The sequence below is a fragment of the Puma concolor genome, chromosome E2, assembly GCF_028749965.1.
Source record: "Puma concolor isolate L17-30 chromosome E2, mPumCon1.1.hap2, whole genome shotgun sequence".
NCBI classification, from domain to species: Eukaryota; Metazoa; Chordata; class Mammalia; order Carnivora; family Felidae; genus Puma; species Puma concolor.
Genome location: NC_141681.1, coordinates 50,475,292 through 50,502,726, shown reverse-complemented (window position 1 = coordinate 50,502,726; position 27,435 = coordinate 50,475,292). Strand labels below are relative to the sequence as shown.

General features: G+C 38.5%; 1 protein-coding gene and 1 long non-coding RNA gene across 4 annotated transcripts in view; one reads left to right on the top strand and one right to left on the bottom strand.

The window, feature by feature from the left end:
- ZNF404 (zinc finger protein 404) overlaps positions 1 to 27,435 on the top strand; it is a 53,438-nt gene that overhangs the window by 16,814 nt on the left and 9,189 nt on the right. Inside the window, exon 5 of one of the 3 annotated variants that reach the window (XR_015244930.1) lies at positions 1,702 to 2,498. The exons of 1 other annotated variant lie outside the window; for it this stretch is intronic. Coding sequence is in view for 1 of the 2 variants with exons in the window: in XM_086690015.1 (XP_086546141.1) it covers positions 4,313 to 5,766 (1,454 nt within the window). In the remaining variant the exon portion in view is untranslated. Of the gene's footprint in view, positions 1 to 1,701; positions 2,499 to 4,312; positions 10,025 to 27,435 lie in introns of those variants that run through there. One more of the 3 variants, XM_086690015.1, reaches the window with a different exon arrangement.
- Positions 7,819 to 26,803, bottom strand: LOC147573642 (uncharacterized). The gene is made up of 2 exons (XR_015244933.1): positions 26,202 to 26,803; positions 7,819 to 8,754 (listed from the first exon to the last, which is right to left on the bottom strand). It is a non-coding gene; the product is annotated as an uncharacterized LOC147573642 (long non-coding RNA).

Sequence of the window (27,435 nt, the reverse complement as noted above, 5' to 3'; positions counted from 1 at the left end):
GAGTCTAACAAAGAATAAGCTATGGAGAGAGGGACAAACCATAAAATAGACTCTTAACGACAGAGAACAAACAGGGTTGAGGGAAGGAGGAAGGTGGGGAATGGGCTCAATGGGCGATGGGTATTAAGGAGGGCACTGGCTGTGATAAGCACTGGGTGTCGTAGGTAACTGATGCATCACTTTCTGTTCCTGTAATATTTCACTGTATGTTGACTAGCTAGCATTTAAATAAAAACTTGAAACAAAAAAAAAGAACATTAAAAGATGAGAAGAGTAGCCATCTTTTTAAAATATGGGATATACTTACAATAGCTTTTTCCAGTATCCTTGCCTACTAATTATATTATCTGCATCATTCCTTGGTCTGTTTCTTTTGATTCATTTTTCTCCTAGTAAGGGTCACATTTTCCTGCTATTTGCATGCCTGATCATTTTTTATTAGATGCCAGACATTGTGAAGTTTACTGTGTTGGGATGCTGGATTTCTAATACTCTTTTACACATTTTTGGGCTTTGGTCTGGGATACAGTTATGTAATTTGGAATCTGTTGATCCTTTTGTGGTTTGCTTTTAAGTTTTGCTAGGGTGGGTCCAGAACAGCTTTTAATCTAGGGATAATTTGCCCCACCCTCACCCCCACCCCACTGAGGCCTTATCCTTCTGTGGAGTGGACTCTGTTTGATGCCTCGTGTTATGGGATCTTTCCATTCTGGTTGGTGGAAACAGGAATTTCCCAGGCCCTTTCTGACTTCCAGGGGATGTTCTGCCTACTTCTATCTGGTAGTACATTCTTTGTTATTTGTTTCCTCACACAGATGTCCAGATTCATACTCATCCAGCTTCAAGGAGATTCCTCTACAGATCTCTAGAGATCTCTCTTCCTCCTTTCTAGTACTCCAACTTGCAAATTCTGCATCTCTTTCTTTCCCTTCATTCTCTACTCTGTCTTCTCAACTCAGGGATATAGCTGCACTGTTTTAGTTTCCCCTCCTTGTGCTTTGTTCTGGAAATTCTCTTTAGGCAATCAGATGTGGTACTTGTGGGGCACACTTCATTTGTTTCCCTTCTCTCAGGAGATTTCTGTCTGGCGCTATTTTCCAATATTTGAATGATATTGTTTCATCTATTTTGTTGGGTTTTCTAGTTATTTAAGGTAGGAGGGTAAATTTGATCCCTCTTAATGTTACATGACCAAAATCACAAATTATTCACTCTGTCTTTGAGAGCTTCTTTGCACTTTAATACAAGAGGTTTTAGACTCACCTTATATCTTCCCTGCCCTGGACCAGGAATTAGCTATTTCTCCAAGGCACCCTAGTTCACATTAGTGGGAAATAGTTTACAGAGACTGAAACCTGGCCAACAGGGAAGCTAATTGTAATCACCTTTTTGTGGGCATAAATACACATTTTTAAAATTATTTCTCCTATGGAGATTGGTTTGTTTAGATTTTCCATCTCTTCTGGGGTCTACTTCTGTTATTGTCTTACTTTTTATTTTGAAATAATTTTAGATTCACAGAAGAGTTATAAATGTGGTACAAAGAGTTCTAGTATACCATTCCCATAATGATGATAACATCTTACATAACCGTGGTACATTTGTGAAAACTACCAAATTAACATTTTACAATTACTATAAACTAAATATTTTATGTAGATTTCACCAGTTTTTGCACTAATGTCTTTTTTTCTGTTTCAGGATCCAATCCAGGATACCACATTACTTTTAGTCATCACGTGTCCTTAGTTTCCTCCAAATGTGACAGTTTCTCAGTTTTTCCTTCTCTTTCTTGACCTTGATACTTTTGAAGATACAGTTTGGTCAGGTATTTAGTAGAGTGCCTCCAAATTTTGGGCTGTTTGTTTTCTTATGATCAAACTGAGATTATGGATTTGGGGGAAGAATAGCAGAGAAGTACCCTTCTCATTGTATAACGGGAGTACATGATATCGATATGATTTATCAGTGTGCTGTTAACCTTAAAAACTTGTATAAAGTAGTGTCTGTCAGTTTTCTTCACTGAAAAGTTATTATTTTTGTTTCCTTTTCATATTCTATTTGTTAGGACCAGGTCAGTAAATCTCACTGGGGTCAGTTTTTATAAATAATATTTTCAGAAAAAAACGTCATCATGTACATCTCAAATTTATTTGCATAGTTGTCTTTAAGGATTTCTTAAACATTCTCTATTTCTTTATTGATGACTGACTGCCTGTTGTCATTGCGTTTGGATTGTCCTCCTATCTTTTGTTCCTTGAATAGGTAGGCTAGTGGTTTGTTCGTATGTGTTAATTGTACAGTTTTATTTAAAATTTGTTTTTATTGATTTTCCTTTTCTGCTTTCCTTCAATATATTTTATCATTCTTTTTCTAATTTTTGTCTTTTCCTAATTTTGGATTTCATATTTAATTTATTCATTTTAATTCTTTAATTTTTCATTTGATGTACGCCTTTTGGTCCATGTGTTTGCAGCAATACAGTTGAAGGCCATAGATTCTGATGTGTTGTATTTTTACTATCATTCTTTTCAAGATGTTCTGTGGTTTCAGTTTGTATGTTATCATTCTCTAAAAGTAGTTGTTGGTTTTTATTTATCCAGAGAAAGGGTTTTGGCTTTTTGAGATTGCTATTCATTTTTCGTTGATTCAGAGAATATTGTTTGCTTTACTTCAACTTTGTGAACATATTGTACTTCATTCATAGAAGAATCCCACTTGTCTTCACCTCATACTCGACCCATTTAGCACATGAGAGTCTTTCAGGCTGCTCCCCCATCCAGACAGCCCATTTTTAGCCTACATTCAACGTATTCTTTGTTGCAGCGTCCCAGGCATTTGGTTTCCCAGGGTCTGTTCCCATGGTATTTAGTTACTTTATTTTCCCCCAACATCCTCAAGTTTAATTTCTTAGATGTTCATAAGCATTTAAAAATAATATTAACTATTGCAATTCCTGAAATGCATTTCTGTGAAATTCAAGGACAATTTGCCTTGCCTATAAAGGAATGGAAGGGAGAATTTGGGAAAGCCATTAGAGAAACAGAACACAGTTAGCATCAGTAGGATGGATAAACAATGTTAAAGTTCTACTGATGAAGGTAATACACCATCTGATTATCTTGATTGAGATAAAGCAGAAAAACAATCATGACTTGGCACAGGAAGGATGGAACAATGTACGTCAATTTAAGGGGATAAGCAGGTGGAGAACGATCAGGTATCACCTCTTTCCATTTATATTTTTGACTAAGCTAGTTTGGCTGTACACTTTTCTCACCTGTAAGGTAAATGATAGAGGAAAGCATACTTTACTATAATAAGGCATGAGAGATTAGGACCAGCGAGAGATAGTTGATAACTGTTGCATCATTTTCAGAAACGAAATGGTTATTTTGCTTGGCTGCCTTCCCCAGTGACCTTGATTTTCATCCTTATTTACCTTTATTTTCATCGAAGTTATTTTTTAAAATTCAGTACTTTATTCTACAACTAAGGACTTGTTTTGCAGTAGTAGTTGCAAGAATTTTTGAGTTTTAGAGTAAGAAACTAAGTAGTAAAACAAATGAGAAAATAAGTATGTAATAGAGAAAAGTATTTTGAAGACAAAAAGTTAGGTGTTGGAATACAGGATAAAGGATATGAATTTACTTAGAGTTAGCAGAGGCAGCCTTTCTGAAGAAGTGATTTCTAACCTGCAGCACCTGAAGATAGTAATTTAAAGGAGTGAGGTAAGAGGATTTCTGAAAGGTGGATCCCCAGTGAATGGGAAAGGTCATGGGACATCTCAGTAGCTGAAGAGATGCATTGGGATAGTATATAGGGAACAAAGATGCCAAGGGCTTGAAATGAATTTGTGTAAATAAGACATCCTTTTTATTCATGATTGTGTATTTAGGTTTCATGCTAAGATAAAGACAACCCACCGAAAAAATTACATAGAGCCTCTGATAGATAATGTTAGAAATGTAGATAACCAGAACCTACTCCTGCAGAATCTGATTCAGTCTCAGTGGATCTCTAAAAGGCACTATATATAAAAAGCTCTCTCTGTAATTTTGACCCACACTAAATATGAGAACTACTGACTTTTTCTCTTTGCCTACTCACAAACCTTAAAAGTCTCGTATGAACTTTTATAATTTCCTGAGGCCTTCTTGCCTCTTAAAAATTTAATGACACGATTTTAGGATTTTATAACCCTTTTACTTCCAGTGAGTATACTTCTCAATTTATCCCTATTTTTACTCTAGAAGGCCCCTCCTCACCCCCAGTACAGGAAAATAGCATTTATTTTCTCATTTTCTTTCAGACTTTGATTTTACAACTGAGACCAACAAGTTATCTTCAGAAAAAAGCAGTTATGAAGTAAATTCATACCATCGGGAGACAATGAAAAGAAGTAAAACCTTCAACCTAATGAGGTTTATTTTCAGAAATGACCCACAGTGCAGAATTGAATTTGGGAGAGAACAGGGACCCAACATGGGATGTTTTAGTCAAATGACATTTATGAAACATATATCTCTTCCTCTACATCAGAGAATTCACTCTAGAGAGAAATCCTATGAATGTAAGGAATGTAGGAGGGGCTTTAGAAAAAAATCACACTTTACTGAACATTTGAGAGACCATAATGGTGTGAGACCATATGAATGTAAAGAATGTGGAAAGGCCTTTATAGTTCTCCAGCATTTCATTAGACATAAAAAAATGCACACTGATTTGAAACCCTATGGATGTAATGGATGTGAGAAGGCCTTTAGGTTTTATTCACAGCTTATTCAACATCAGATAATTCATACTGGTGTAAAACCTTATGAATGTAAGCAATGTGGGAAGTCTTTTAGACGTTATTCTCACGTTACTGAACATCAGAAAATTCATATCGGTTTGAAACCCTATGAATGTAATGAATGTGGGGAAACTTTTAGATTGTACCGACATATGTGCCTGCATCAGAAAATGCATCATGGTGTGAAACCCTATATATGCAAGGAATGTGGGAAGGCTTTTGGTCATCGCTCAAGTCTTTATCAACATAAGAAAATTCATTCTGGTGAGAAACCATATAAATGTAAACAATGTGGAAAGGCCTTTGTTCGCAGCTATCTACTTATTGAACATCAGAGAAGTCATACTGGCGAGAAGCCTCATGAATGTAAGGACTGTGGAAAGGCCTTTAGTAGGGGCTCAAGCCTTCTTAAACATAAGAGAATTCATAGTAGTGAGAAGCTCTATGATTGTAAGGAATGCGGGAAGGCCTTCTGTAGAGGCTCTCAACTTACACAACATCAAAGAATTCATACTGGTGAGAAGCCACATGAATGCAAAGAATGTGGGAAGACATTTAAGCTTCATTCATACCTTATTCAACATCAGATAATTCATACTAATTTGAAACCACATGAATGTAAACAATGTGGGAAAGCCTTCAGTCGTGTTGGAGACCTTAAAACGCATCAGTCAATTCATGCAGGGGAGAAACCATATGAATGTAAGGAATGTGGAAAAACCTTTAGACTTAATTCTCAACTGATTTATCATCAGACAGTTCATACTGGTTTGAAACCATATGTATGTAAAGAATGTAAAAAGGCCTTTCGTTCTATCTCAGGTCTTTCTCAACATAAGAGAATTCATACTGGTGAAAAACCCTATGAGTGTAAAGAATGTGGTAAGGCCTTTAATCGTAGTGATCGTCTGACTCAGCATCAGAGAATTCATACTGGTGTGAAACCACACAAATGTAAGGACTGTGGATAGGCCTTTACTCATTGCTATCAACTTACCCAACATCAAAGATTTCATAGTGGTGAGAAACTCTTGATGTAGTGAGAGTCAGAAAGCCTTTTAGCCATGGCACATCCTTTACCATTGTCACTATTCCACCACCTAATGATGTTATGGTAAAGATTAAGTTATTTAACATAAAAATATAAATGCTTAGAAAGGCATCTGGCACATAGTGTTTGTTTACTAAGTATTGTGGTTTTTAAATGATAATCACTAGTATTACTGTATATAAATTCATGTGGAAGGAGGACTCTATAAGCATATTTTTTTCAGATAATTCATTCTGGACAAAATCCCATAGAATATATTAAACAAGACCCTTTTTTATTCAAAGCTCAACCCCTTGAAGGTTAATAAGAAGAAACCCTGTGCCTTTATTGAATATTGAGAATTTAGCTGTTGAAAAACTAGAAAGTAGTTTGCAGAAACTTTTCTTACAATCAATTCTGTAATACAGATAACATACAATCCACATTCCCTACAACTGAAATAAATTAAAAACTAATAATTTGGTAGCCAAAGACATACGTTGACTTGGAAAAGTTTTCCTCAAGTTTTTGAAAGTTTCCAAACTTACATAAAAGGTACAGCAGTGTTACAATGATGTTTTTTTGCCCTCCACCTAGATTCAATATCTAATATTTCTCTCTCTATGTATGAACATGTATATGTACAGATGCACAAATACCACATATCATTCTTATTGCATATTGAATGTATTTTACATATATCATTTTGCTGTGTTTTTCAGTGAATGTTTTAGATATCACTTCACCTCTAAAAAGTCAACATACAATTCTTAGAATTAAGGATAATCTTCTAGATGACCATTAACCCACTGTTACCTAAAAAGACATTAACAATAACCCTATATTGTTTCACAACATTCAGCCCATTTACAAATTTTTCTGATTGTTTAAAGAACATCTTCTAAAAGTGCTGGATTTTTAAAAAGTCAAAAACCAAACTAAGCTCATATATGTTATATGACTGTGGCTTGTTGAGGCTGATAAGAATTGGTCAAGAATTTACTCTCCACCTCCTTACCTTTTTTGAAGACTCAGAAGAAGTAACCTACATAATATTGTTAATTCCATATTTGTCCTTTTTCTCAAGGTGGGCTTAACTTTTCCTCTTTCCTTTGTATTTATTTTGAACTGAAGGTTATGTCTAGAGGCTTGATTAGGTTTCAGATTACACATTTTTTAGAAGACAACTTCATAGGTAATAGTGTACTTAATATTATAAAATATCAGTTGGCATACCAGTGAAACTATGTTTGGTCTCTTGGTTCATGTATTGGTCACCATTTCTCTCCGTTGTACTGGTACATTTTTTTCTTTGCAGTTAGTAATCCACGGAAAGTCACATTGGCATTCCACTTGAAATTTAAATTGGTTATTATTTTAAAGAAATTAAGACCCCCCCAAAAACTCCTCATATTTTATATTTATCCATATATTTACCTTTCCCCATGCTCTTCATTATTCCCAGTTACCAATTCCCAATGGTCTGAATTTCCATGTGGTATCATTTTCCTTCACCTTAAAGAACGTTAGCATTTCTTGGAATGCACATCTGCTGGTGATGAATTTTCAGTTTCTTTTACTGAATGCCTTTGTTCTTGAAGGGAGTATTTTTCTTAAAATAGATTTATGGGTTTTATTGTGTATTTTGAAAAAGATACTGTAACGCTGACTTCTGGCCTCCATAGATTATGATGAGAAGTCATTTGAATTATTTTCCTTCTGTGTCATTTCTCTTTGCATGTTTTCAAGATTTTCTCTTTATCTGTTTTTCATCTGTTTGACTATGCTGGTCTAGGTATGGTTTTATGTTACTCCTGTTTGGAGTTCTCTGAGCCTCTGAAATCTGTACACTAATGCCTTTCCCCAAATTCCAGAAACTTTTATCCATATTCAGATTTTTTTTTCTGCCCTTGCCTCTCCTTCTGGGATTCCAAGTACTCATGTTAAATCTTTTGATATTATTCCACAGGTCACTTGTTCTGTTTTCTTCAACTGTTTTTCAGATTGGATAATTTCTATTACTCTATCTTCAAATTCACTGATTCTTTTTCCCATCATTTCAATTATGCTGTTAAGCTTATCTATCAAGTCTTAAATTTGAGATGTTGCACTTTTTAGTCCTATAGTCCTCATTTAGTGCTTTTTTAATAGCTTCTATTTCCTTACTAAGATTTCCTGTTTCTTAATTGCATATTTTGACAATGCTTTTGATTCTGAAGAAAATCTTTCATATATCAATTCATGATAGGAAAATTAGTAAAATTAGTATTAACTTATGAAAAGTATCACTTTCAGGAAATATTCCTACCCTTTTAGCTAAGTCATAAAAACAGTTTTTCCTTTCCTTGGAATTTCAGATTTTGTTTGTTCAAATGCAGTGTGATACTTGTGAGAAAGCAAATCACACTGTCATTTTGGGGGTCTTGATTATGAAATATTTGCCAAGTATTTTTAAATTTTTTTAAATGTTTATTTTTGAGAGAGAGAAAGAGAGAACAAGTGGGGAAGGGGCAGAGAGAGAGAGAGAGACTGAGAGAGCACAGAGCCCGACGAGGGGCTCAAAGTCACAAACCACAAGATCATGACCTGAGCCAAAGTCAGACACTTAACCGACTAAGCCACCCAGGCACCCCACCAAGTATTTTTTTTTTTTTTTAAAGAAAGCCTCAGAGTTGAAAGTACCGTAAATCTTTGTATAACTCTTCCACCATTCAACCAATGAGCACTGGCAAAAAACATAAGATAAATAAATTCATTGTTTTCTGTTTCTTTCAACAGCTCCATAAATGACAATGATTCATAACATTTACATGTATATACCAAGCCATCATACTTTTCATACTGGGAAGCAAGTCAATTAGGGAGACATTAGGCTCTTACCTTAAAATTCCAAGGGATCCACATTTTAACAGCATAGCTGGAGCACCACCTATTGTAATAGAAATTATTTTTTTTCATATCTAGAGGAAATTCTTTTTTTGACATATATAGATTTTTAATTATCTATGGTATGAATCTAATTTTGTAGGCTGAAAATTGACAACATTTCTATTTGATTTGGAAGTCTTTGAAACAAAATGTACCCAGAGTGTTAATTTGGCAATATTTCATATTGTACAACTCACCTAAAAACTAAAGAAGAATATATGTAGCTTTACTAATTTTGAATTAATCTTTAATATTGTTAGAAAGATCTTTTATGAGCAGTTGACTGGTGGCTTAATTAAAAAAATTTTTTTTTACTTAAAAATTTTTTAAATGTTTCTATGTATTATTGAGAGATAGAGCATGAGCCAGGGAGGGGCAAAGAGGGGGGACACACAGAATCCGAAGCAGGCTCCAGGCTCTGAGCTGTCAGCACAGAGCCCAACATGGGGCTCAAACCTACGAACTGTGAGATCATGACCTAAGCAGAAGTTGATGCTTAACCAACTGAGCCACTCAGGTGCCCCTTTTTTTATAAAATATAATGTTTAGTCTTCATATCCTAACAAAACTCCATAATTAAAATAATTTATCTTTCTATATTTCCATCTGAAAATTGATATTTTGTGTGTAAGACACAAAGCCATTTTATAGCTACACACAGTTATAAGCTCAGATTATGTTTCAAAGTTATTTAAATATTTTGGTTGCCCATTTAATGCTCCTTTCAGGTAAGTGCTTTTATCTATTCCTTTTTGGTTATTGAAAGGAAAATTTTCATCAATTTTTTTTCCAAAAAATTTTCAAAAATTTTTTGTTTGTTTGCTCTGTTCACAGCAAATTGCAACTGGCATTTATGGTGAAATTCATAGCACTTCTTCCAGCCTCTTATTTTTTACTACTCTGGCCAGAGTACTGGCTTCCATTTGACTACAGGCCATTAGTATGCTTTCATTTTAACTTTTAAAATTTGTACATATTTATTTAACCTAGAATAATTTAATTATGATTAAAGTAATAAGTATTTATATTTAATTGCCAATTATTATTTCCTTCATATCACTGCAACTCACGTTGTCTTCATAAAATACCCAAGTAAACCCATCGATGGCTTGACATCAGCTATATCAGTGATGTGATTACGTGTAACACTAGAAACAACATCTACACAGGACATGTACATTATAATACAAAAATAAGATCTATGCAGTGGTTGAAGTGAAATGTAGTCCTTCCAAAACAATAAAGTTGTCAGTAATGGCAAAATATGTCAACACTGCTTTTTTAAAAAGTTTTATTGGGGCGCCTGGGTGGCTCGGTCGGTTAAGCGTCCGACTTCGGCTCAGGTCATGATCTCGCGGTCCATGAGTTCAAGCCCCGCGTCGGGCTCTGTGCTGACAGCTCAGAGCCTGGAGCCTGTTTCAGATTCTGTGTCTCTCTCTCTGACCCTCCCCCGTTCATGCTCTGTCTCTCCCTGTCTCAAAAATAAATAAACGTTAAAAAAAAAATTTTTTTTTAAATAAAAAAAATAAATAAAAAAGTTTTATTTATTCATTCATTTAAGTAATCTCTACACCCAACGTGGGCTTGACCTTATGACCCAGAGATCAAGAGTTGCGCATTCTTTGAGCCAGCCAGTTGCCCCTACACTGCTTTTGTTTGTATATTTAAATTACCTACAATTAGATAAAGTTTAAATCAATTTCTCAGTTACACTAGCCTTGTGTCTTAGAAAGTTCAATTGGGTGGCCATATAGTATGTATTGGATATAGGACAGGAATGAGAGGAGCATCAGGAAAAACTGAATACAAAGTATCTGTCCAGGGGCGCCTGGGTGGCGCAGTCGGTTAAGCGTCCGACTTCAGCCAGGTCACGATCTCGCGGTCCGTGAGTTCGAGCCCCGCGTCGGGCTCTGGGCTGATGGCTCAGAGCTTGGAGCCTGTTTCCGATTCTGTGTCTCCTTCTCTCTCTGCCCCTCCCCCGTTCATGCTCTGTCTCTCTCTGTCCCAAAAATAAATAAACGTTGAAAAAAAAATTTTTTTTTTAAATTTTAAAAAATTTCCAGGCTGCATATAAGGAAGATTCACTACAGCTGTGATGGTAGGAAAAAAAGTCAAAAAATTTTCATATATTAAGTAGAATTAGCAGGACATAATGGGATGTAAGAGACCAAAAATTCCAGAAAGATTTTAAAAAAAATTTTTTTTTACATTTGTTTATTTTTGAGAGACAGAGAGACAGAGCACAAGTGGGGAGGGGCATAGAGAGAAGGAGACAGAATCCGAAGTAGGCTCCAGGCTCTGAGCTGTCAGCACAGAGCCCGGTGCGGGGCTCGAATTCACAAACCGTGATGATCGTGACCTGAGCCGAAGTTGGATGCTCAACCAACTGAGCCACCCAGGCGCCCCCAGAAAAACTTAAACACTGTAAGTGTACCTGTAAACTCCCATTTCAATTATTTAAAAAAAAAAAAATTTTTTTTAATGTTTATTTTTGAGAGAGGGAGACACACAGAGGACAAGTGGGAGAGGGGCAGAGAGAGGGAGACGCAGAATCCAAAGCAGATTCCAGGCTCTGAGCTGTCAGCACAGAGCCCAATGCGGGGCTCAAACCCACAAACCATGAGATCATGGCCTGAGCCGAAGTCGGACATTCAACCGATTGAGTCACTCAGGCACCCCTCAATTATTTACTCCTTAGCGTTTTTGTTCAATACTGGTATCCAAGAAGATGGTTTCCATGGTTCGTATTTGATTTAGGGCCAAGTGTGCTAATTATCTCCTATATTCATCCACTTTCTTCCATAATAAAATAATGACCATTTCTTTATTTGCTTATGTGCATAACTCAGAGTGATGATTCCCCCGCCTTATTATGGATCTTCTGTTATGGCCAACTGTGTGGCAGTTTGGGGAAATCTTCCTTAAACACACCTGGCTATCTCCCTTTCTTCCTTACTCCGTGTCTCCATTCTGCTGCCTGGATTTGGATAAAATGGTTTGGAGGACTTTGGAGCAGAGCCACAAAACCAGGCTTAGACTGCCACCTCCAGAATTCTAGGTGACAGAAAAATTTTCCTGTTTGAGCCAGTCGTTCTGTCTCTGTCTTAAAGCCGAACATAATCTCTACTGATTCACCCAGGTTGTTGTATACTAAAAACAGCTATCACGTTCCTATCTCACCTCAACCAAAAACAGAGCAAAGATTTTACATAAATATTCCCATGTAAGTGTTTATTCCCACCTCATCAAAAATTCAGAATACCTGCAAGGGTGAGACACTGATATTTCCCTCCTTAGGGACATGCTTTTCTGCTTTTTTAACAATTCAAATAGTGCCAAATGACATTTTGGAAGACTACATGAACTTTGGAGGAAAAGGCATTAGTGGCTGTTATTTGAGACCTTCCTTGGGGAAGAGGAGCTAAGATAATTTATAGAACACTGTAAAATAGGAACTTAAATAAATGCTTCTAAGCTTGGGAAACATAAGCAGTGAGCATTAGCAGAAGATAGTGAAATTATCAAAGCCTGCTATCCTTGGCTTTTAAACTGATTATTCCCCCATGTCTATCTTTGGGAAGTTGAAACAGAAAACTGCTTTGAAGCAGGTGGAGAAAGAGGAGCTACAATCCATGAATGAACAGTGCTGACTTATCACTCCTAATTAGGCAACTTACAGTAATTCCATTCTGCAACTCACACTTCACAAATCTGGACTGCTACCTCCAACCTCGGGAACCCTAGGTTCTTTCAAGAGTGGAGACAGAACTCTAGCCTATTAGATGCCATATCCTGATTCATTCAAAATTTGCAGAAAGGGGTTACAATTTTCCTTACAAAGGGTAGAATTGAAACTAGACCCAAAGAAGAGTCTGAGGATTGAGGTCTAGGCTAGGATGTTTGTCCTTAATCTTTCCTGACCTTAATTCCTGACAGAACCAGATACATGACGTAAATCCTTGGCACTATAAGGATGAAGGTTTTTGCCCTAAAGCTTGGGATAAGTAAATACTCCTGTGAACTCTTAGACCCAAATTATCCCCTTCAGACATGTGATTGGCCCTTCTCTCACCTAGCCCAGAAACAGATATTTTAAGTACTTCTTCCATGAGCCTACTATTTACTAAATTTGCATTAGTTCCAATCATGACCTCTGACACTCTGTGATTTCATTTCCTGTCAGGATTTTGGGACCAAGAACCTTCTTTTAACCTAGAGATAGCTCTTCTACTGAGGACACGGAGATGAATCTGAAATGTATGTCCCTTCAAAGATCTGCCTGTTGAGTTAGAAAGGAAGACCAATAAAATGACACTTATAATGCCGTACAACTAAGAGCTATGAAATAAGAGTAAAGGGGGCAGAGGTAGGTAGGCACTGAAAACAAACAGAATCTGGCAGGACTTCATGAAATAATATGAAGACTTCTATTTGGAGCAGACTAGATAACTTGAAAAATCCTACAAAATATCAGGAAATGCTCAGTAAAATAGAAAAATTATCTCAAATGCTGATAGATATTCTATAAATGTTATACAGCTGAGTATCTGAGAATATTAAATCTTCATTGGGGCAAAAATGAAAAAGTTAACTGAAAAGGCAATAATGCTGAGGCTACTTGGGATGTTACAAAATGAATGGACCTGGAGACAAAAACAATGCTAGAAGCTACAAGGAGTAACAGACAAATCCATACACATAGTCGGAGATTTTAACACATCTCTCAGTAAAAAGTTCAAACAGATAGAAATTGCATGATCAATATGTTGATCTTATGAGCATATTATAAAAGCCATGTACTTAACAAGCACTGAATAAAATGTATATGGGTTGTTTAAAGATTGACCAAGTTAGAGAACTCACACATCCTGATTTCAAAACTTACTACAAAGCTATCATCAAAACTGTTACTGACAGAGGAGAAGGAAGATGGCGGCGTAGGAGGACGCTGGGCTCACCGCGCGTCCTGCTGATCACTTAGATTCCACCTACACCTGCCTAAATAACCCAGAAAACCGCCAGAGGATTAGCAGAACGGAGTCGCCGGAGCCAAGCGCAGACGAGAGGCCCACGGAAGAGGGTAGGAAGGGCGGCGAGGCGGTGCGCGCTCCACGGACTGGCGGGAGGGAGCCGGGGCGGAGGGGCGGCTCGCCGGCCAAGCAGAGCCCCCGAGTCTGGCTTGCAAAAAGCGGAGGGGCCTGACGGACTGTGTTCCGACAGCAAGCGCGACTTAGCGTCTGGGAGGTCGTAAGTTAACAGCTCTGCACAGAAAGCGGGAAGGCTGGAGGACAAAGGGAAGGAGAGCTGCTGAGCTCCCGGAGGACAGAGCTCAGTTTGGTGGGGAACAAAGGCGCTCGCCAGCGCCATCTCCCCCGCCCATCCCCCAGCCAAAATCCCAAAGAGAACCAGTTCCTGCCAGGGAACTTGCTGGCTCCGCGCAAACACCCAACTCTGCGCTTCTGCGGAGCCAAACCCCCGGCAGCGGATCTGACTCACTCCTGCTGCCACAGGGCCCCTCCTGAAGTGGATCACCGAAGGAGAAGCAAGCTAAGCCTTCCCCTCCTGCCCCTGTGCACCTTGCCTACCCACCCCAGCTAAGACGCCAGATCCCCAGCATCACAAGCCTGGCAGTGTGCAAGTAGCCCAGACAGGCCACCCCACCCCACAGTGAATCCCGCCCCTAGGAGAGGGGAAGAGAAGGCACGCACCAGTCTGACTGTGGCCCCAGCGGTGGGCTGGGGGCAGACATCAGGTCTGACTGCGGCTCCGCCCACCAACTCCAGTTATACACCACAGCACAGGGGAAGTGCCCTGCAGGTCCTCACCACGCCAGGGACTATCCAAAATGACCAAGCGGAAGAATTCCCCTCAGAAGAATCTCCAGGAAATAACAACAGCTAATGAGCTGATCAAAAAGGATTTAAATAATATAACAGAAAGTGAATTTAGAATAATAGTCATAAAATTAATCGCTGGGCTTGAAAACAGTATAGCTGACAGCAGAGAATCTCTTGCTACAGAGATCAAGGGACTAAGGAACAGTCACGAGGAGCTGAAAAACGCTTTAAACGAAATGCATAACAAAATGGAAACCACCACGGCTCGGATTGAAGAGGCAGAGGAGAGAATAGGTGAACTAGAAGATAAAGTTATGGAAAAAGAGGAAGCTGAGAAAAAGAGAGATAAAAAAATCCAGGAGTATGAGCGGAAAATTAGAGAACTAAGTGATACACTAAAAAGAAATAATATACGCATAATAGGTATCCCAGAGGAGGAAGAGAGAGGGAAAGGTGCTGAAGGGGTACTTGAAGAAATAATAGCTGAGAACTTCCCTGAAGTGGGGAAGGAAAAAGGCATTGAAATCCAAGAGGCACAGAGAACTCCCTTCAGACGTAACTTGAATCGATCTACTGCACGACATATCATAGTGAAACTGGCAAAATACAAGGATAAAGAGAAAATTCTGAAAGCAGCAAGGGGTAAACGTGCCCTCACATATAAAGGGAGACCTATAAGACTCGTGACTGATCTCTCTTTTGAAACTTGGCAGGCCAGAAAGAATTGGCACGAGATTTTCAGTGTGCTAGACAGAAAAAATATGCAGCCGAGAATCCTTTATCCAGCAAGTCTGTCATTTAGAATCGAAGGAGAGATAAAGGTCTTCCCAAACAAACAAAAACTGAAGGAATTTGTCACCACTAAACCAGCCCTACAAGAGATCCTAAGGGGGACCCTGTGAGACAAAGTACCAGAGACATCACTACAAGCATAAAACATACAGACATCACAATGACTCTAAACCCATATCTTTCTATAATAACACTGAATGTAAATGGACTAAATGCGCCAACCAAAAGACATAGGGTATCAGAATGGATAAAAAAACAAGACCCATCTATTTGCTGTCTACAAGAGACTCATTTTAGACCTGAGGACACCTTTAGATTGAGAGTGAGGGGATGGAGAACTATTTATCATGCTACTGGAAGCCAAAAGAAAGCTGGAGTAGCCATACTTATATCAGACAAACTAGACTTTAAATTAAAGGCTGTAACAAGAGATGAAGAAGGACATTATATAATAGTGACAGGGTCTATCCATCAGGAAGAGCTAACAATTATAAATGTCTATGCGCCGAATACCGGAGCGCCCAAATATATAAAACAATTACTCATAAACATAAGCAACCTTATTGAGAAGAATGTGGTAATTGCAGGGGACTTTAACACCCCACTTACAGAAATGGATAGATCATCTAGACACACGGTCAATAAAGAAACAAGGGCCCTGAATGAGACATTGGATCAGATGGACTTGACAGATATATTTAGAACTCTGCATCCCAAAGCAACAGAATATACTTTCTTCTCGAGTGCACATGGAACATTCTCCAAGATAGATCATATACTGGGTCACAAAACAGCCCTTCATAAGTTTACAAGAATTGAAATCATACCATGCATACTTTCAGACCACAATGCTATGAAGCTTGAAATCAACCACAGAAAAAAGTCTGGAAAACCTCCAAAAGCATGGAGGTTAAAGAACACCCTACTAACGAATGAGTGGGTCAACCAGGCAATTAGAGAAGAAATTAAAAAATATATGGAAACAAACGAAAATGAAAATACAACAATCCAAACGCTTTGGGACGCAGCGAAGGCAGTCCTGAGAGGAAAATACATTGCAATCCAGGCCTATCTCAAGAAACAAGAAAAATCCCAAATACAAAATCTAACAGCACACCTAAAGGAACTAGAAGCAGAACAGCAAAGGCAGCCTAAACCCAGCAGAAGAAGAGAAATAATAAAGGTCAGAGCAGAAATAAACAATATAGAATCTAAAAAAACTGTAGAGCAGATCAACGAAACCAAGAGTTGGTTTTTTGAAAAAATAAACAAAATTGACAAACCTCTAGCCAGGCTTCTCAAAAAGAAAAGGGAGATGACCCAAATAGATAAAATCATGAATGAAAATGGAATGATTACAACCAATCCCTCAGAGATACAAACAATTATCAGGGAATACTATGAAAAATTATATGCCAACAAATTGGACAACCTGGAAGAAATGGACAAATTCCTGAACACCCACACTCTTCCAAGACTCAATGAGGAGGAAATAGAAAGCTTGAACAGACCCATAACCAGCGAAGAAATTGAATCGGTTATCAAAAATCTCCCAACAAATAAGAGTCCAGGACCAGATGGCTTCCCAGGGGAGTTCTACCAGACGTTTAAAGCAGAGATAATACCTATCCTTCTCAAGCTATTCCAAGAAATAGAAAGGGAAGGAAAACTTCCAGACTCATTCTATGAAGCCAGTATTACTTTGATTCCTAAACCAGACAGAGACCCAGTAAAAAAAGAGAACTACAGGCCAATATCCCTGATGAATATGGATGCAAAAATTCTCAATAAGATACTAGCAAATCGAATTCAACGGCATATAAAAGGAATTATTCACCATGATCAAGTGGGATTCATTCCTGGGATGCAGGGCTGGTTCAACATTCGCAAATCAATCAACGTGATACATCACATTAACAAAAAAAAAGAGAAAAACCATATGATCCTGTCAATCGATGCAGAAAAGGCCTTTGACAAAATCCAGCACCCTTTCTTAATAAAAACCTTGAGAAAGTCGGGATAGAAGGAACATACTTAAAGATCATAAAAGCCATTTATGAAAAGCCCACAGCTAACATCATCCTCAACGGGGAAAAACTGAGAGCTTTTTCCCTGAGATCAGGAACACGACAGGGATGCCCACTCTCACCGCTGTTGTTTAACATAGTGCTGGAAGTTCTAGCATCAGCAATCAGACAACAAAAGGAAATCAAAGGCATCAAAATTGGCAAAGATGAAGTCAAGCTTTCGCTTTTTGCAGATGACATGATATTATACATGGAAAATCCGATAGACTCCACCAAAAGTCTGCTAGAACTGATACATGAATTCAGCAAAGTTGCAGGATACAAAATCAATGTACAGAAATCAGTTGCATTCTTATACACTAACAATGAAGCAACAGAAAGACAAGTAAAGAAACTGATCCCATTCACAATTGCACCAAGAAGCATAAAATACCTAGGAATAAATCTAACCAAAGATGTAAAGGATCTGTATGCTGAAAACTATAGAAAGCTTATGAAGGTAATTGAAGAAGATTTAAAGAAATGGAAAGACATTCCCTGCTCATGGATTGGAAGAATAAATATTGTCAAAATGTCAATACTACCCAAAGCTATCTACACATTCAATGCAATCCCAATCAAAATTGCACCAGCATTCTTCTCGAAACTAGAACAAGCAATCCTAAAATTCATATGGAACCACAAAAGGCCCCGAATAGCCAAAGTAATTTTGAAGAAGAAGACCAAAGCAGGAGGCATCACAATCCCAGACTTTAGCCTCTACTACAAAGCTGTCATCATCAAGACAGCATGGTATTGGCACAAAAACAGACACATAGACCAATGGAATAGAATAGAAACCCCAGAACTAGACCCACAATCGTATGGCCAACTCATCTTTGACAAAGCAGGAAAGAACATCCAATGGAAAAAAGACAGTCTCTTTAACAAATGGTGCTGGGAGAACTGGACAGCAACATGCAGAAGGTTGAAACTAGACCACTTTCTCACACCATTCACAAAAATAAACTCAAAATGGATAAAGGACCTGAATGTGAGACAGGAAACCATCAAAACCCTAGAGGAGAAAGCAGGAAAAGACCTCTCTGACCTCAGCCGTAGCAATCTCTTACTCGACACATCCCCAAAGGCAAGGGAATTAAAAGCAAAAGTGAATTCCTGGGACCTTATGAAGATAAAAAGCTTCTGCACAGCAAAGGAAACAACCAACAAAACTAAAAGGCAACCAACGGAATGGGAAAAGATATTTGCAAATGACATATCGGACAAAGGGCTAGTATCCAAAATCTATAAAGAGCTCACCAAACTCCACACCCGAAAAGCAAATAACCCAGTGAAGAAATGGGCAGAAAACATGAATAGACACTTCTCTAAAGAAGACATCCGGATGGCCAACAGGCACATGAAAAGATGTTCAGCGTCGCTCCTTATCAGGGAAATACAAATCAAAACCACACTCAGGTATCACCTCACGCCAGTCAGAGTGGCCAAAATGAACAAATCAGGAGACTATAGATGCTGGAGAGGATGTGGAGAAACGGGAACCCTCTTGCACTGTTGGTGGGAATGCAAATTGGTGCAGCCGCTCTGGAAAGCAGTGTGGAGGTTCCTCAGAAAATTAAAAATAGACCTACCCTATGACCCAGCAATAGCACTGTTAGGAATTTATCCAAGGGACACAGGAGTACTGATGCATAGGGGCACTTGTACCCCAATGTTCATAGCAGCACTCTCAACAATAGCCAAATTATGGAAAGAGCCTAAATGTCCATCAACTGATGAATGGATAAAGAAATTGTGGTTTATATACACTATGGAATACTACGTGGCAATGAGAAAAAATGAAATATGGCCTTTTGTAGCAACGTGGATGGAACTGGAGAGTGTGATGCTAAGTGAAATAAGCCATACAGAGAAAGACAGATACCATATGGTTTCACTCTTATGTGGATCCTGAGAAACTTGACAGGAACCCATGGGGGAGGGGAAGGAAAAAAAAAGAGGTTAGAGTGGGAGAGAGCCAAAGCATAAGAGACTGTTGAGAACTGAGAGCAAACTGAGGGTTGAGGGGGGTGGGAGGGAAGAGAGGGTGGGTGATGGGTATTGAGGAGGGCACCTTTTGGGATGAGCACTGGGTGTTGTATGGAAACCAATTTGACAATAAATTTCATATATAAGAAAAAAAAAAAACTGTTACTGACATAAGTGATAGACATACACATTAATAGAATAGAATTGAGAGACCATAAATAAACCCATACACTATACTGTCAACTGATTTTGACAAGGAGGCCAAGACCATTCGATGGGGAAAGAACAGTCTCTTCAACAAATGATGCTGGGAAAACTGCATACCCTCATGCAGAAGAATAAAGCTGGACCCTTGTCTCACACCATATACAAAAAATAACCCAAAATGGATCAAAACTAAGAGCTGGTAGAATTCTTAGAAGAAAACATAGGAGGAAATCTTCATGAAATTGGATTTGACAGTGATTTCTTGGATATAACACTAAAAGCACAGGAAAGAAAAAATAGATGTGTTGGACTTCACCAAGATTAAAAACCTTTGTATATCAACAGTTACTATAAATATAGTGAAAATGCGGCCCTCAGAAACAAAGGAAATATTTCAGGTTATCTATCTGGCAGATTAATATCCAGAATATATAAAGAATTACTACAACTCTACAACAAAACAACAACCCAATTGAAAAAGAGCAAATGAATATATGTATCTCCCAAGAAGATATGCAAATGGCCAAAAAGCACATGAAAAGATGATCAATATTATTAATCATTAAAGAAATGCAAATCGAAACCACAAATAGATACCACTTCACCCTGAGCAGGATGACTATTTAAAAAAAGAAAAAGAGGAGTGCCTGGGTGGCTCAGTCAGTTCGGCTTGGGTCATGATCTTGTGATTGGTGAGTTTCAGCCCCACATTGGGCTCTGTGCTGAGAGCTCAGAGCCTGGAGCCTGCCTTGGATTCTGTCTCTCTCTGCCCCTCCCCGCACTCTGTCTCTCTCTCTCTCAAAAATAAACAAACATTAAAAAAATGTTTTAAAAAGAAAAAAAAATAACAAGGTTGATGAAGACGTTAAAAAACAGCAACATTTGTGCATTGCTGGCAGGAATGTAAAACGGTGCAGTTGCTGTGGAAAACTATGATGATTCCTCAAAATTTTAAATATAGAATTACCATATAATCCAACAGAGAGGGAGAGTGTGAGCAGGGGAGGGGCAGAGAGAGAGGGAGATACAGAATCTGAAGCAGGCTCCAGGCTCTGAGCTGTCAGCACAGAGCCCAACCTGGGGCTCAAGCCCACAGACTGCGAGATCATGACCCGAGCCAAAGTCAGATCTTAACTGAGCCACCCAGGCACCCCTAAAGATTTTATTTTTAAGTAATCACTATACCCAATGTGGGGTGCAAACTCACAATCCTGAGATTAAGAGTCACATGCCTGAGTCAGCCAGGCACCTCAGTAAGCAGCTTATGTACAGCAATACAGAGATGAACACTCTGATATGAAAAAGAATGAGCTAAGGATATAAATGGAGATTTAATAAAACAAATGTGTACATGAAAATATATCTAAATTTATGACACGAGTAGAAACGTTACTAAATATTACGTATTAGCCTAAAAACTGGCAAACTTTTATAAAAATAATATCCATTGTACCATAAATTTTATGTGCTATCAATTCCAAGTTAATTTGGTGTAAAATAATCCATATACAACTTTCCTAGAGGGTATTTTATGTCCTTATTTAAAATAAATATGCCCTAGGGGCACCTGGGTGGCTCAGTTGGTTAAGAGTCTGACTCTTGATTTCAGCTCAGGTCATGACACCAAGGTCATGGGATCAAGCCCTGCATTGGGCTCCATGCTGAGCATGGAGCCTGCTTAAAATTCTCTCTTTCCCTTTGCCCCTCTCCCCTGATCATGAATTCTCTCTCTCCCTCTCTAAAAAAATTTTTAAAAAATAAGTATGTTCTAAGAAAATAAAAATAAAATAAAATATGTTCTTTAATCTGGCAACCATTTAAAAGAATATACTTCAGGGGCACCTGAGTGGTTCAGTCAGTTAAGCGTCCAACTCTTAATTTCAGCTCAGGTCATGATCTCACAGTTTGTGAGATTGTGATATCAAGCCCAGCTTTGGGCTCCAGGCTGATAGCATAGAACCTTCCTGGGATTCTCTCTCTCCCTCTCTCTTTGCCCCACCCCTACTCATACAATGTGCACATGTGCTCTCTCTCTCAAAATAGATAAACATTAAAAACAAAAACAAAAAATAAACAGAAAAATAAAAGAATACTTCGCAGTAATGGATAGAGTGAAAAAATTTTTATTTTCCATAGGATTAATTATATTAGCAAACAATAATTATGAATAGGCAAATAGAGTATTGTATTCTAAAAATGGGAATCTGGGCAGGTGTTAATAATAGTAATTATGTAGAGGTATAATGGCTGATAGTCACAACATTTCAAGAAATAAGAAAAAACAGGTTACATAAAAAATAGGTCTCCCCAATTTTGTATAATTGTAGATGTGCCCTAAAATATAAATCTGTAATATAAACAGCATTTTTAAGAGTATATATGATACTACACACTGGCTAATTCTAACTAGTTGATAAAAATTTGAAATTCAATTTTCTTCATCCTTAGGAAGATAATTCCTCCTTTAATATTTGTATAATTAAAGATTATATATAAAGAGTGGTTAAGCCACAACCATTTCAGTTCAAATCCATGTTCCCCCTCTTGGAAGTTGGTGGGCCTTGGACAAGTTTTTTAACTTTCATAAGCTCTATTTTTCGTCTTTGTTATAATGGCAATATATTACCATACACGCAGGGTTTTGTTGCTAGATTTAAATTGGTTAACTATATGAATCTTTTAGCACTGCACCAGACACATTAAGCATAAACATAATTTACTTAGTCCCCCTCCTTGGGGTAGGCATGTTGTCGCTGGAATAAAACCGACAATGATCGTTAGGGTGAACACGAATTGCATCTATTGCTTTAGCCAAAATCCCCCTATCATATCAGAGCTGTGATGGTTAATTTTACCTGCCACTTTGACTGGGCCATAGGTGTTCAGGTATTTGAACTATTCAGATAAACACTATTTCTGGGTGTGTCTGTGAGGGTGTCTTGTATGGATGAACACCCGAATCAGGACTGAGTAAAGCAGATTGCCCTCCCCTGTGTGAGGAGGCCACACCCAAGCCAGGGAAAGCCTGCATAGAATTAAAAAGCTGAATAAGAAAGAATTCTGTGTTTGTTTTGAAGCTGGGACATCAGTCAGTCTCCTCCTGCTTTCTGACTCAGACTCCAATTGGAACTTAAACCATCATCAGCTTTAGCCTTCAAACTCCAACTGGCACTATGTATGGTGATATATGTATCACTGACTCTCCTGGGTCTCCAGTTTGTCAAGTTCAGATCTTGGGACTTCTTGGACTGCCTACCTCTCTCTCTCTTTCCATCCTATTGGTTCAATAGATGATAGATAGATAGATAGACAGATAGATTGACATACATATATAGTACTCTACAGATTTTATCTATCTATCTATCTATCTATCTATCTATCTATCATCTATCTAATCTTTCTTTCTATCTTTCTATCTATCCTATTGGTTCTGTTTCTCTGGAGAACCCAGACTGATAAAAGAGCAAAAGAAATCTCAGGCATACAAGGGCTCAGCAATTCTGCCATTTACTGTAAGTGACCCACATAAGCTGTCTAAGGGAACTCTTAAGAAAGGGGATGCAGCCAAATGACATTTAAACATTTAAATTTTTTTTTAACGTTTATTTATTTTTGAGACAGAGAGAGACAGAGCATGAATGGGGGAGGGTCAGAGAGAGGGAGACACAGAATCTGAAACAGGCTCCAGGCTCTGAGCGGTCAGCACAGAGCCCGACGCGGGGCTCGAACTCACGGAGTGTGAGATCGTGACCTGAGCCGAAGTCGGCCGCTTAACCGACTGAGCCACCCAGGCGCCCCGACATTTAAACATTTAAATCAGAACTAAGCTTTCACAGAGGAGGGGGATGAGGTGAACACCCAGCACTGATATTCCCACATCCCTGAACCTCCTCCGGTTCCTCTCAGAGTCTCGAGCACTTTGTTTTCTTGGGGACTTTGTGGTCCCAGGAATTCTCTTCCCCCGGTCTTTGCCATAGGAATGTGTTCTCGTCTTTCAAACTGTAGTGTATTTATTAATTTCTCTTACAGGCCTTTCTTATATCCATATTTAAATCAAGATCACCCATCATTGGTTCTCAAAAAAAAATCCTTCTTGTTCTTCATTATCACTCATCATAATGTGTCATTTTATGTTTATATTTGGATTTTCCTAAGTCCATCTCCAAAGGCCAAATAAAATGTCCATTACAGCATGATTGTTGACTTTTCAGTTATTCATCTTTAAAAGGAGTCAGAAAATTATGACCTATGGGGCAAATCTGGCCCACTGTCTTTTTTTGTTTGGCGATGGCCAATCACCAGAGTAAGAATAGTTTTTACATTTTGAGGTTATGGGGTTTTTCCATTTTTTAAAAAAAATATCTTTATTTATTTTTGAAGGAGAGAGAGACAGAGCATGAGTAGGGGAGGAGCAGAGAGAGAGGGAGACACAGAATCCGAAGCAGGCTCCAGGCTCTAAGCTGTCAGCAGAGAGCCCGATGCGGGGCTTGAACTCAGGAACTGTGAGATCATGACCTGAGCCAAAGCCAGACGCTTAACCGACTGAGCCACCCAGGCGCCCCTTGGGGTTTTTCCATTTTTAAGTGTTGGAAGAAATCGAAGGACAGTCCTTTTTGGAAGTTGAAAATTTTAAGATTCAATGTCATGTCAAATGTCATTGGACCATAGCCACACCCAATCATTTATATATCATCTATGGCTTCTTTTCATGCTACAACCTCAGAGCTCAGTAGTTGTGATCAACAAGAGACCCCATGAATACAGGAGTACTGATGCATAGGGGCACTTGTACCCCAATGTTTATAGCAGCACTCTCAACAATAGCCAAATTATGGGAAGAGCCTAAATGTCCATCAACTGATGAATGGATAAAGAAATTGTGGTTTATATACACAATGGAGTACTAAGTGGCAATGAGAAAGAATGAAATATGGCCCTTTGTAGCAACGTGGATAGAACTGGAGAGTGTTATGCTAAGTGAAATAAGCCATACAGAGAAAGATACCATATGGTTTCACTCTTATGTGGATCCTGAGAAACTTAACAGAAACCCATGGGGGAGGGGAAAAAAAAAAAAAAAAAAAAGAGGTTAGAGTGGGAGAGAGCCAAAGCATAAGAGACTGTTGAGAACTGAGAACAAACTGAGGGTTGATGGGGGGTGGGAGGGAGGGGAGGGTGGGTGATGGGTATTGAGGAGGACACCTTTTGGGATGAGCACTGGGTGTTGTATGGAAACCAATTTGACAATAAACCTCATATATTGAGGAAAAAAAAAAAAGAGAGAGACCCCATGAAGGGGTGCCTGGGTGGCTCAGCCGGTTGAGCGACCAACTTCAGCTCAGGTCATGATCTCACAGTTCGTGAGTTCGAGCCCCACGTTGGGCTCTGTGCTGACAGCTCAGAGCCTGGAGTCTGCTTCGGATTCTGTGTCTCCCTCTCTCTCTGCCCCTCCCCCACTCATGCTGTGTCTCTCTCTGTCTCAGAAATAAATAAACATTAAAAAAAAAAAAAAAAGACCCTGTGGCTCATAAACTACAATACTGACTGTCAGGCCCTTTACAGAAAAAAATCTGCCAACTCCTGCACTATATTCAGTAGGGAGAACAATGCCTGGCAGGTCATGGAATGGATTGGTCTAAGTCTGGTGTAGCACTTAGACATCAGGCATTTACCTCAAGAGCTAGACTTTTAAAAGCAATCATTTAGGGGCGCCTGGGTGGCGCAGTCGGTTAAGCGTCTGACTTCAGCCAGGTCACGATCTCACGGTCTGTGAGTTCGAGCCCCGCGTCGGGCTCTGGGCTGATGGCTCAGAGCCTGGAGCCTGTTTCCGATTCTGTGTCTCCCTCTCTCTCTGCCCCTCCCCCGTTCATGCTCTGTCTCTCTCTGTCCCAAAAATAAATAAACGTTGAAAAAAAAAATAAAAGCAATCATTTATACGTAGGCATAAATTTAACACAATATGACCCAAATAAGGAGACACTAGAAACAGAAGGGTAGAATAATTTTTTTAACCACATGATTTCAAAATCACTTCTAAGAAAGCAACTAAAGGTTTTCCACCAGATAAATGAAAGAAAATTAAAAATTCAACATAGGAGAGAAGTAAAGAAAATCACCATAGTGATGGTGGTAGAGGAAATCACAACATCTCTTGAGCAACAGGCATAAAAAGCATTAAGAATAGATAATATTTAAAAATTGTGGCCAAGGATAATGCAGACCCTTTCCTCCACAGTAAACACTCAGGAATAGTAAAAGTAAACTGAATGAAAATTTTTATTGGTGAAATCCATAATAATGGCATATGGGTGACACTGAATTATGAGGCATTAATGGAATATTTTCAGTCTTGAATGTCTACTCTGAGGCAATATATTCTGCTATTTTATACAGAATATCTGCCCAAGAATACAGAAGAAGATGAAAAATGTAGTTTTCTCTGAATAGTCATTGTATAGGAAAGGGGACAGAATAACACTTCTTTTGTATTTAGCACTAAGTTTGTGTGCTGTAAAAATAAACTTAGCAAATACAATCCCCCCAATTCTACTTACACCTTTGACTTCATTTCCACATTGCCAACCTTGACCTTCTCATCCTTGAAACTAACAGAATTCCAGGAGTTAAAAGAGTAGGCTTCTCTGACTCTGGGAACAAAAAAACACTTTACAAGGTTAAACCATTAATATTTCCCCTGTCCCTCATAGCTGCACACACACAAAAAAATCAGATGATAAAAAAGTACTAGTAAATGTTCTAATAATATTGACTACTTCAGAATTTTTGTTGTCTTTGCGAAATAAACACAAACCTCTGATTAGTCTGTGATTGTTTGGTGGTCTTAATATATACATTTAATTTTAAATTGTCATCTATTTTGTGACATGCATACACGTAAAATTTTTTGTTATTGTTAAAATAAAGGATCACTGGTTATTTCTTCATACATGCATAAAAAGATAATGAAGGGGCACCTGAGTGGCTCAGTGAGTTGAGTGTCTGACTCTTGATTGCAGCTCAGGTCATAACAGGGTCATGGGATTGAGCCCCATGTTGGGCTAGTGTGGAATCTGCTTAAGATTCTCTCTCTCCCTCTGCCCCCTCCCCTGCTTGTGCTCACTCGCTCGCTCTCTCTCAAAAAAAAAAAAAAAAAAAAAAAAAAAAAAAAGATAATGAAATCTTTGAGCCTGACCTATTTATTTAAATAAAACCTTCAAGAGTCTGTCATTAACTTAAAGTAATACCAGTGATTATTTCAGAAATTACCTGTGACCCAATTTAACAATTAGGATAAAAGCAGACATACACTGTTGGCTAATGGGAAATGTTCCTTGCTCCTAAAAGTCACAAAAAATGATCTCTCATCCTCTTTGCCCTGAATATTGTCATGCCTGTATATAATGTCTAAAACTCTGTCAGCCATCATGGTACCCTAGTCAACACTGAGGAATGCATAGTAAAAATCAGAAGAGAATCTGCATCTCTGAAAATTTCCTTTTGCTGATGAATCAAAAATCTCTGGAAACTCCTCTCCTCCCAAGAGCCTGTTATTTGACTCAGTATACTTCCTCATTGCTTCAGCTAGTTTGGTATTCTGATTTTTGCTGAGTATATCCTAACTACATCAAATAACTAAGGGTCATGGCCCATATTGGGAGCTAGAGAGGCAAAGATAAAATTGATTCCACCACAGCCATCACCCAGCTCGTGTCCGCTGGGGGATGAACACACACACACACACACACACACACACACACAGTCACTGCCTATCACTGCCCAGGTGTTACA